Below are 12849 nucleotides of genomic sequence, written 5' to 3' on the forward strand. Positions count from 1 at the left end.
TGGAGGTAGATGCACTAAGGGTCCTAGACCATCATTCCCTCTCCCTCCTATGGCACACTTCTCCACTGGAGGTACAGCAGGGGTGGCCATGGGGAGTGCAGTGGCCATGATGTGCTTTGCAAACAGGAACCTGCTATATGCAAACTCCCTATGCCACATGTCCACAATATTGCACATGTGGCCTATTCACTCCTGCAGGTCTTCGTGTAGATCATGTACTACTCCAATCAGTTTAGCTATGGCTGAATTGCTGTTTGCCTTTCCCTGTATTATGGCCCTGTAAAAATGCTGAGCAGTGGCCAAGGAGAGATTCAGCTTTGGTGATGGTGCATATGGTGTGTTTGGCTAGTGGAATGTTGACCCCAGTGAACAGCATCTTGCTCAATAGACTTGGTAGCAACCAAAGGGGGCTCTGCTGCTCATGATAAGGCCACCCTCTGGACTAATGTGTTAGCATCTGACCTTTCATTGGTGACATCCTGGATCTTCAGATGGGTGGCAAAGGAGCTGTGTCCATGGAAGGTGGTCTAGATGTACATATCACATTGCCCTAATCTAACACTAATGTGTGAACCCCAACTATGCTGTCATTTGGCTGCATGCAGAGATGTCAGGAACTTCTCCATGTTTGTCCTAGTTGATTTTGTTGGTAGACCTAACCTGTCATCCTCTGCTGCTGTGCCAGACAGGCTGGCTGTGGGGATCATGTCAGTGAACCCTTCTTTGGGCTTGATCATAGTTTTGATTTTAGCCCCCAACAGCACTGATGTCACCTATGACAGCCCACTAGACATAAGCATGGAAGACCCTGTCAAATCTCTCACAAAGGAACATCAGCCAACTATGTGCATGGAAGGCCTGTAGCAGGATGTCATTCTGTGGATCTTTCCATTTTTTTTAATCTAACAGTTTTATGAGATCTTATGAATTTCAAAAGCTGTTATGCTTAAATGCTGGATAAAGTGTGTTGTTCTGCTATAAACACAAGTTGTACTGCTTCTTATAATTATAGTGCAAGGCCACAGAAACATTTGCCTTGTGGTTCTTAATTCTTAGTAACAAAAAGGTTTCTAATATTATTTTGTACATTTTTGCATCTTCTATATTGTCAAATGTCACAGCTACTTAAAGGCTCAAATGCACTCATTCCTTACAATGTGATGTTTGCCTCATTAATGTTAAAAGCATAGCTTGGAGCTTGTAAATCCTCCATTTCCATTATATCCTGAGTAAACTTAGTAAGTTTTGTGCTCTGTCCTCACTATAGTATTGCCATCTGCTTTCTATTACATCTCTTTTTCTCAATATACATCTTTTACAATTTTTATTTTTAACAAAGTACTCTACATAAAGTCTTTGTATGGCCTTTACTTGCTTAAATAAACATCAAGAGATAGCAAGAGCTGGACAATCTGCACTGCCCTTCCATATCCCCCAACTATTTCTTTGTTTATAACTGATTCCAAAATGGTATTGAGAGTCTTAATAGTACATAAATCTGGACCTCTGGATTATTAAGCTTATATGACATCCACTTAAAAATGAGCAACATCACATCGCACAAACTGAATGTAATTAAATGTTAAATAACATACTTTTTCAAGTGCTGTCTTGCTGCAGGAAGTCCAGACATGTCTTCATTCAACACGTATTTCTTTGTTCCTATGCAATAGTTTTCTATGTACTCTGGCCAATTAAGTTGACGTGCATCAAAGTTGAATGACTGAAATAAGACAAGAAAAAAAAAACAGGGTGCTTAATTGATACAGAGCTGAATATTATTAAATGCACATCTGTGAGATCACTTCCAAACAGTTAACTTATGAAACTAGTAACAACAATCTGCCCCGGCTGAGAACTGACATTTAAATCACTTGTACTTCAGTGGCTAGTACTACAGAAGGAAATTGAAAAGCCTTATGCTATGGTACACAACCAGAAAATTAAATCAAACTTTAAAATTAGTTCAGGGCTTACAGAGACTAGCAGTGCATAAGAAGTGAAGTAAATTCAGTGGCAGATCCAGAAATTTATAAAAAAACTAGGCACTCCTGACTTCACAGATCACTTGAATATGTCAGGACTTCTGACGGCAGGTTTTATGTCTTAAAAGGAGGGGGGGTCACACCCCCGCAGTACCCCTGAATTCCACCATGGCACTAGTATCATATTACTCAGATCTACAGCGGGAGGTTTTCGACAATGCCATTATTACTCTACATTAAGGGAAACATACATCCAATTGTAACCAGTGTATGTCTGTGACCAGGTGTATTACTCTACATTAAGGGAAACATACATCCAATTGTAACCAGTGTATGTCTGTGACCAGGTGTATTACTCTACATTAAGGGAAACATACATCCAATTGTAACCAGTGTATGTCTGTGACCAGGTGTATTACTCTACATTAAGGGAAACATACATCCAATTGTAACCAGTGTACGTCTGTGACCAGGTGTATTACTCTACATTAAGGGAAACATACATCCAATTGTAACCAGTGTATGTCTGTGACCAGGTGTATTAATCTACATTAAGGGAAACATACATCCAATTGTAACCAGTGTATGTCTGTGACCAGGTGTATTACTCTACATTAAGGGAAACATACATCCAATTGTAACCAGTGTATGTCTGTGACCAGGTGTATTACTCTACATTAAGGGAAACATACATCCAATTGTAACCAGTGTATGTCTGTGACCAGGTGTATTACTCTACATTAAGGGAAACATACATCCAATTGTAACCAGTGTATGTCTGTGACCAGGTGTATTACTCTACATTAAGGGAAACATACATCCAATTGTAACCAGTGTATGTCTGTGACCAGGTGTATTAATCTACATTAAGGGAAACATACATCCAATTGTAACCAGTGTATGTCTGTGACCAGGTGTATTACTCTACATTAAGGGAAACATACATCCAATTGTAACCAGTGTATGTCTGTGACCAGGTGTATTACTCTACATTAAGGGAAACATACATCCAATTGTAACCAGTGTATGTCTGTGACCAGGTGTATTAATTTACATTAAGGGAAACATACATCCAATTGTAACCAGTGTATGTCTGTGACCAGGTGTATTACTCTACATTAAGGGAAACATACATCCAATTGTAACCAGTGTATGTCTGTGACCAGGTGTATTACTCTACATTAAGGGAAACATACATCCAATTGTAACCAGTGTATGTCTGTGACCAGGTGTATTACTCTACATTAAGGGAAACATACATCCAATTGTAACCAGTGTATGTCTGTGACCAGGTGTATTACTCTACATTAAGGGAAACATACATCCAATTGTAACCAGTGTATGTCTGTGACCAGGTGTATTACTCTACATTAAGGGAAACATACATCCAATTGTAACCAGTGTATGTCTGTGACCAGGTGTATTACTCTACATTAAGGGAAACATACATCCAATTGTAACCAGTGTATGTCTGTGACCAGGTGTATTACTCTACATTAAGGGAAACATACATCCAATTGTAACCAGTGTATGTCTGTGACCAGGTGTATTACTCTACATTAAGGGAAACATACATCCAATTGTAACCAGTGTATGTCTGTGACCAGGTGTATTACTCTACATTAAGGGAAACATACATCCAATTGTAACCAGTGTATGTCTGTGACCAGGTGTATTACTCTACATTAAGGGAAACATACATCCAATTGTAACCAGTGTATGTCTGTGACCAGGTGTATTACTCTACATTAAGGGAAACATACATCCAATTGTAACCAGTGTATGTCTGTGACCAGGTGTATTACTCTACATTAAGGGAAACATACATCCAATTGTAACCAGTGTATGTCTGTGACCAGGTGTATTACTCTACATTAAGGGAAACATACATCCAATTGTAACCAGTGTATGTCTGTGACCAGGTGTATTACTCTACATTAAGGGAAACATACATCCAATTGTAACCAGTGTATGTCTGTGACCAGGTGTATTACTCTACATTAAGGGAAACATACATCCAATTGTAACCAGTGTATGTCTGTGACCAGGTGTATTACTCTACATTAAGGGAAACATACATCCAATTGTAACCAGTGTATGTCTGTGACCAGGTGTATTACTCTACATTAAGGGAAACATACATCCAATTGTAACCAGTGTATGTCTGTGACCAGGTGTATTACTCTACATTAAGGGAAACATACATCCAATTGTAACCAGTGTATGTCTGTGACCAGGTGTATTACTCTACATTAAGGGAAACATACATCCAATTGTAACCAGTGTATGTCTGTGACCAGGTGTATTACTCTACATTAAGGGAAACATACATCCAATTGTAACCAGTGTATGTCTGTGACCAGGTGTATTACTCTACATTAAGGGAAACATACATCCAATTGTAACCAGTGTATGTCTGTGACCAGGTGTATTACTCTACATTAAGGGAAACATACATCCAATTGTAACCAGTGTATGTCTGTGACCAGGTGTATTACTCTACATTAAGGGAAACATACATCCAATTGTAACCAGTGTATGTCTGTGACCAGGTGTATTACTCTACATTAAGGGAAACATACATCCAATTGTAACCAGTGTATGTCTGTGACCAGGTGTATTACTCTACATTAAGGGAAACATACATCCAATTGTAACCAGTGTATGTCTGTGACCAGGTGTATTACTCTACATTAAGGGAAACATACATCCAATTGTAACCAGTGTATGTCTGTGACCAGGTGTATTACTCTACATTAAGGGGAAACATACATCCAATTGTAACCAGTGTATGTCTGTGACCAGGTGTATTACTCTACATTAAGGGAAACATACATCCAATTGTAACCAGTGTATGTCTGTGACCAGGTGTATTACTCTACATTAAGGGAAACATACATCCAATTGTAACCAGTGTACGTCTGTGACCAGGTGAACTACCAATTTCCTGCAGTTGCACACATTTGATACCAGACTGGTGATACTCTTCTTGAGTCATGTATCAGAGAACACTGTTGTTCAAAGTAAAAGCAGCTATACATATATTACTGTTCCAGCTTTGGGCTTTAAAGGATGTCACTTAGTGATATGTAGATTCTGAATAAAGCTTACTATTAGAATAAAGCAGCATACAAGGGAATACTAGACTTCAGTCAGCTGTGATCCTTTTTTGCCTGTAGTCAAATGAGCCCACTGTGTCTGTCTAATAACATCATCATCATCTGACCATTTGTCTGTGTACAGGGATCCCTTTTCAGCCGTGCATGTCCTGTCTCCATCTCATGTTATAATTCACTATATAAAGGAATATTACTTCGTGAATGCAGTACAGCTTTTAGTTTTCACTGCAGTATGTCTCCAGTAGGTGTTGGTTGAGAGCTTATGTTTATTGCTATAAATATGTCCTCTTTGGTGAAAATGATGGTCTGTTTTGCACGGAATCAAGTATGTATGTGTCCTTCAAATAAAAGGTTGTTAATTGACAGCTGAGTCAACGATCTATGTCAGTCAGCTAACTGTAGCTTTCCACCCCTAGACAACTGTATATCATACCTAGAAGTGCTCTGAGATATGCCCATAATCACAGACTGCTAACAAAAGGACAGGGCAAAGGATGTAACTTGAAGGGCCAAACCATATATTTTGTGTGACTCCCTGTTACAGGAATGTAATAGGCAATTATGGGGAACTTGAACCTATGCAGATGCAGGATGGAGTATTCTAAGGTCAATTATAAGAAGGGCGAAAGACAGAACAGATACTGTTGGGATGGGGGTTTGCAAGCTGAAGTACCAGAGGTAGAAATCATATCTAATCCTATTGCTGTCCTGCTCCAACTTTCTGGGTTTCAGGGTGACAGTTTCAACAGTGGGGAGTGAACAAGATGTGAATTGGTCAAGGGAAAAAGTTACAGTATTTTTAAGTTGCAACAGGATCATTTCAAGGAGAGTAGGTAATGAGGGTGGACTGAATATAAAGTTATTTGGGGAGTGGTTGAGGAGAAGGTGTAATATGTTAAAAGGGTGGAAGATGAGAAGAGTGTAGTATAGACTTTGGGATGGAAAAAAAGGGAGTCTGAAAAAAATGTTTGGACTAAGAAAACAGGTGGGGTGCTGGCCTGATGGATTGGGGGTACAGCTGACTGAGTACCAGAGAGGATAATGGTCACAAATGTAACATGAAAAAGGACAGTGAGTAAGGAGAATATATGGGTAGGAGTTTGATTTGGTTGCAAAACAAGGGAGAGATAAGACATGAAGCAATTCAGGAAAGGGTGATATACTGGAAAAGATAGATAGAAGGGGACAAGATAAAATCATTCATAGTGCATATTGGTGGTAGGGGGATGCAAGTTACTAAAGCCATAAAACTGGGTAATAACACTGATGATGAAGATGATGACAGTATTACATAGGATCAGTCAAGAGATGAAGGCACTGGCTGAATGCGGTGATAACAGCATACATGTAATTCTCATGCCAGAACAAATGATTTGTCCAGTGGAAGCAGCTTTGCAAAATGAAAACTCTGCACAGCAGCATTATATGTGTGCATGTGTGTGCGTGTGTGTGTGTGTGTGTGTGTGTGTGAGACAGACAGATACAGAGAGCGAGTGAGCAAGATGCCTCTCAGCTATCCATAGTTTTCACAGATGTCCCTGACTCTGGATGAAAATCTTGCTTAGTCCCTCCTAAAACTGGCAATTTGTTTTGGAAAACCTAGTAGATTACATTAAATAAACAATTATATTCACAGAGTTGTTTTCATTCAGAAAATACATACTGATTTATATACATTTACTTATACAACTTTCTGGGTTAGCAGAACCGTATTTAAAAAATTCCTGAATTTTGAGCCTTAGTCCCTGAATATTTTCAGCTTTGCCACTGATTCTGAAGGTAAGAGGTTGAAAGCTATGTAATGTGTGTGTGTGTGTGTGTGTGTGTGTGTGTGTGTGTGTGTGTGTGTGTGTGTGTGTGACAGAGAGAGAGTGATAACTCTCAAATGTACATGGTTTCCAGGGATGTCTCTAATTTTGAATCAAAGTTTTTCGATTTCCTCCTAAAACTTGTGATTTATTTTGGAAAACATTATATTCACAGATTTATTTTATTTCAGAAAACATGCTGATTCCCAGTTAAGGGTCAAGTGTCTGATTTTGAGCCTTTGTCCCTGAATATTTTTAACTTTGCCCCTGATTCTGGAGGTAAGAGGTTGAGTGTTTTATATATATATATATATATATATATATATATATATATATATATATATATATATATACTGTGTATGTGTGTTTGCTAGCAACTGCATGTGAAAGACATTGAGGTTCTTTGGAGTAAATGAATTTAAATTCCCTTCCAAAAGTGTAACAACAGATTTTGCTGGATGAATTCGAAGATGTCTGCACACTGAGTAACAGCTTAATTTCAACTCTCCCAGTGAATAAAACAGAAACTCAGAAAAGAGAGTCAGTGAATTTATTTTTGTGGTAAATTTCAGTTATTGGCTAGTAAGTGCACTGCATGGATCCAGCAAAGAAGAAATTCAGAGAGCCTGAAAGAAAATCAACTACAAAAGGTGAGGAGAAAACAGTGGCTAGGAAGAATCCTGCAGCTGTTTGGCAAAAAAGCAGTTCAAGCTCTAGCTTTGGTGCAAGACATGACGTCTAGTAATCTAGAGTAAAAAATAAGTCAAATGTGCTTAGAGCTGATTAAAATAAATGAAACACATGAGGAGTATACTAACTCAAGTAATAAAGGACTAGAAAAAATTGAATAAGCTTTAAACAGATATTCATATGAGCTGATAAAACTGCAAAAATCAGAGGTTGAAATGAAGAAAAAACTGGCAGAGTATGAACATTTTCAAAAAAAGATGTTTCAAAAAATGGTAGAATTAGAGGACAGAGCACATAGGGAAAATCTGAGATTTTTCTACTGTACTAAAGAAATCTGAAGGAACAAACTGCTTTAATTTTATGAAAGCACAAATAAGCAACTGGACTGGTATTCCACATCAGGAGTTGCTAACTGGAAGGGCAGGTTGTGTGTATGCTCTAATTCTGGCCAAGAGAAAGTAGCCAAGACCTCTAATACTAAAGATGCAAACATACCAGTGGAAACAGTTGATTCTGGCAAAATTGTAAAAATTAGTGACAGTAGAGTGTTTGTGGAAAATGATTACTCATTGTACACCAGGCAGATGAGGAGTAAACTTATTCCAGGTATCAGGAAATGTTGAGAAGCAGGTGTGAGATTCAAGCTGCTGCATCCAGCTATCTTCAGAATATTTTTCTTGGAGGGTCAAAGTCATTTTTGTGATGCAGAACATGCTAAGGAGGAAATAAAATAGTTTATCCAATAAAAATTGGGCTACCAAACTAAAGGGGGCTTTGCTTCTTTTTCTTCTGATGATAAAGCTCATAGTGAGACTATGCCAGTGAAACCTTTTATAATGTTCTAAAGGAAAATGCATGAGAGAAAGAGAAAAGCACAGGAGTTCACTAGAAGAACCAGGAGTACATTGGAAATGAACCAGAGATGGGAGCTGGAGATTAAGATGAAGGAAACATGCAACTCAGAAATTACAAATGGAAATTTTTATGGAAGAATTAAATATGCTGAGGCTAGAGGAAGATGAGCCTAAATTAGTAATAGGATAGGAGGAGATGAGATAAAAATGGTGATGTACAATGAATCAACAGGAAAAACACCATGAATATATGGTTTTCCTGTGGAAGTTTGGAAGCTAGGAGAGAAGAAAGTGCTAAAGATCTAGAAAGTTTTAACAGTATTTTAAAAGGTAGAGAAGCAGCATCATCCTGGAAGAAAGCTGTGGTGGCTGTAATACCTAAAGATGGTAAAGACCTAGCAGATCCAGCTTCATGTTGCCCCATTTCAATTTTAAACCCCGATTATATAGTGTTTATGTATATAATGGGTAAAAGAATGAAAAGGATAACACCAAAACTGACAGATATGGATCAATGTGGTTTTGTGGAGGCTAGGCAAATGTTTGACAACTTTAACAGAAGAATGATGATCCAGATGAAAGCAGAATGTAAGAAAATACCACTGTTGTTGGTGGGTCTTGATGCAAAAAAAAAACATTCAACAGAGTAAGCTGGGATTTTATGAGTAGGGCAAAGGAAGTATTTGCATTTCCTGATGCAACAATAAGGTTAATTAGGAGGCTATATGAGGGATCATAGGCAAAAATTGAAGTGTGTGGGGACGGCGGTTCCTCTTTGATGAGTTTGATTTGAAAAGAGAAACCAGGCAGCAGGGTACTCTTTCCCCTTTGTTATTTGCATTATATTTAGAACTATTGACAAAGAAAATAAGGGACTCAGAAATTCAAGAATTTAATTAGTATTATAATCAAGAAAAATTGGCTTTACTTGTAGATGATATAATTTTGTACCTGATTAAACCAGAAAAGGAAACTTCAGTGTTGTGGAACATTCTGAAATAGTTTCAAGTATTTCTGGGATACAAAATTAATGAAGATAAAACAAAGGTAATGTATGTAAACTATGTACCCTCACAAATGGGGACATTAGAAAATGAAGTACATACCTGTATGGATTAAAAACAGTTCTGTTATGGAGGTCAAGGATATGTGGGAAGAGCCTTGTTGTTTGTCTTTTCAGCTTTTCCCGGTTAAGGGTCGCCAGAGCGGAACTCCGGTCCACTAATGATTGGCAGTAGATTTTTATGGTGCCGAGTTGCCAGCCCGACACCCAACCTTCAGCGAAGTCATGCCTGTTCACGCATGTCTTTCGAACACCACTCGACCGCGGGGGGGACATTAGTACACAGAAGGCACTCCAGCTGACAATCGAACAGGAGAACCTCTTGCTGTGAGGCAACAATGCTGCCTCTGCACCACCACGCAGCATAAGAGACCAAAAAGATAATACAAAAACTGAGAAACTGGATCTTTGTTATTATTATCTTTAATATTAACTATCAGTTGTATCTAAACTGTATAATGCATCTTGGAGCTTTTCTCCCTGGGCCTCCACTGAAAATGGGTCAATTCGGCCCAATGGACTTTCCCGGTAATCAAACTGCAAATACATTTGTTTTATGGATATGGATACCAAGCTACAAGCAGTGAAAAATGTTTAAAGTTCCTTTAGTTTTATACACAGGTCAGGCATATTTTTATCAACCAGAAGAGAAGTTGTGGATAGCAATTAAAAAGAGTTTAAGGATCTTATCTGGTAGGGGAAGAGGGCAAGAGTCAAGTGGGATAAGTTGATCCTTCTATTAGAACAAAGTGGTTTGGAATTACCTGATTGGAAGGGGTATTTCAGAGTTACACAGTTAAGTCTAAATATCACAAGCAGAAAGCTATAATGCAAAAAGTGGAAAGGGATGATGATGAAACAGGGTGGAAGCTCAAGAAATTAGTATAGACTGGGATTTTGGATGTAGATCCTTAAGCAGAATAACAATAACCATACAGAATATTATATTCATAAAATAGTAGAAAGTCATCTAAGAGCCAAGCCAACATGAGAATGGGGAAAGGAGATTCTGTTCATAGGAATGACTACAATTAGGGGTACAGAGAATAGGCAAGAGGGGGATGGAATTTACTGGAAGAAACTGGCAAAGGAAACAAAGGATTGGGAGGAAATAATTAGAGAGGAAAATGTAACATAATGAGAAGAGGCCAAGAATACATTTGGACTGCAGGCTAGAGACTGCCTTCCCTATCAAGGAGAGAACAGGGTATCCTAAGTGAAAAAACAGCGCTGATCAAGTTTTCAGTAGAATCTAGAACAGAAGCTGCTTTTAAAAAATTGATAATTAGTAGGGCATATAAAATATTGCATGATAACTATAGGAATCCATCAGAGAAGGTGAGAAATGGCTGAGAAGAGAGACTGGATAAGCAATTCACAAGGGAACAATAAGAGAATATATGCAAGTATCTCAAACATGCAACAAAGTCTAAAAGATTTAGAATTTTTGCTTGGTAGTGTTTGCACAGGTTATTTCCTATATCTGAAGCAGGATCAAAATAATTTTTCCTCCAGTAGATTGCAGATGTTGGAGCTGTGATGGGCAAGAAAGAAACGGAGAACATATTTTTGGGACTGTAGTGAATTAGTACACTTTACAAATTCCCTGCAGACATACTGAGTGAGCAAATTTGTGTAATAGAGGAAATTATTTTTTGAGCTGTGATACAGAATTGGAATTGCCTAGACGTAGTAAGGCCCTGCTGAGTTTAATTCTGGTGGCTGCCAAAAAAAAAACAATTACTAGAAAATGGAAATCAGAGTCTAAACCAACCGTACTAGAAGTAGTACACATAGTAACAGAGATAAAAGAACTGGAAGTGGGACCTTTAGAAAAGGGTAGGAGCAAACAACATAGAAGAAAATCGGAATTGTGGTTGCTGCTTGGCAAGTTATAAGTAACAGCAATTTATACATACTTTACTCTTTGAAGCCACACCATAGTAATTTAGACAAGTACAATGGTGATCTTTGATGTGAGAATTTCCACTAATCAGACCATCCGATTTTAGAATGGGGCAAGTTCATGAGACTGTTGATACTGGAGTTTGCCAGCCTTTCGAAACACACAAGGATATGGCAGTGTCTGAAACTGTATAGTGCACCTATCTTTTTAGTAAACTTTCTGATACCTGGAGACATGCCCATTGAAAAATATGTACAGGTTAAGACAGGGAACTAGTTAAGATAAAGAAGTGGGTATGTATAAGAAAATAAACATTCTGTAGGAGTGACAATAAAAGAGTAGCTTGCACAAGGTTGTGTCTCCAAGTGGCTTCGTAGTTTCACTAAACGGGACTGCTTTTTACTGTGTGTGTGTGTGTGTGTGTGTGTGTGTGTGTGTGTGTGTGTGTGTGTGTGTGTGTGTGTGTGTGTGTGTGGGATTACTTACTTGGGTTGACACAGAAAAATGTCAATGGCAAGAAAGTCAGCCACAAAAGGTCGACAATGGAAACGACAAAAGTCAACTCAGCATGCATTCTTACCACATGCAAACAAACAAAACAAACAGAAAAAAATAACATTAATTTTTTGCAGGAGGCTAAGCCCCCCTGCATCCACCACAACTCCTCCTAATTATGTATACTAACTCTGAGATTGCACAAACCCCAGGGAAAGGAAATATTTCCCCACCTGGTGATTGTCGATCTAGCACACCTGTCAACCATCTGCATATGGATCCGTGCAGATGTTCGAAGTTTCACTTCTTCAAACCAACTTCACTGAGTCCACTTGTTTGAAGTAGTGAAACTTCGAACATTGACTTCGGCAGTCACACTACAGCATGGAATGGGAATATTCCCTTTTCCCTGCTGTAGTGTGATCTTGGAGTTGGTATATTTAAGTAGGGGAGGTGTGGGGGCACAGTCCCCCACATTGAGGGGTGCGGGGGGCTTGCCCCCCTGCAAAAACATGTTTTAGTGTTTTTTTTGGGGGGGTGTCGCCCAGGGAACTAGACTTCAGTGAAAGTGCACTTGTTGAAGTGAACTTTCACTGAACTGTGGGTCTCCTACTCTATTTCGAAGAAGTGTTCTTTCGATGTAGAGCAGTAGACCCATATATATGTATATGTGTGTATAGATATATATATATATATACATATATACATATATATATATATATATATATACACACACACACATATATACACACACACACACACACACACACACACACACACACACACACACACACACATATACATACACAGATATTGGTATACAGTGGATATAAAAAGTGTACACACCCCTGTTAAAATGCCAGGTATTTGTGATATAAAAAATGAGACCACAATAAATAATTTCAAAACTTTCCCCACCTTTAATGCGA

At 38.4% G+C, this 12849-nt stretch overlaps 1 protein-coding gene across 2 annotated transcripts in view; it reads right to left on the reverse strand.

Moving 5' to 3' along the window:
• FAR2 (fatty acyl-CoA reductase 2) overlaps positions 1–12849 on the reverse strand; it is a 1505975-nt gene that overhangs the window by 21606 nt on the left and 1471520 nt on the right. For both annotated transcript variants that reach the window (XM_044088201.1, XM_044088202.1), the window contains one exon: positions 1596–1723. In XM_044088201.1, the coding sequence (XP_043944136.1) occupies positions 1596–1723 (128 nt within the window). The remainder of the gene's footprint in view (positions 1–1595; positions 1724–12849) is intronic.

Source organism: Protopterus annectens, chromosome 11.part0, assembly GCF_019279795.1.
Source record: "Protopterus annectens isolate FY-2018-M chromosome 11.part0, PAN1.0, whole genome shotgun sequence".
Lineage (NCBI taxonomy): Eukaryota > Metazoa > Chordata > Ceratodontiformes > Protopteridae > Protopterus > Protopterus annectens.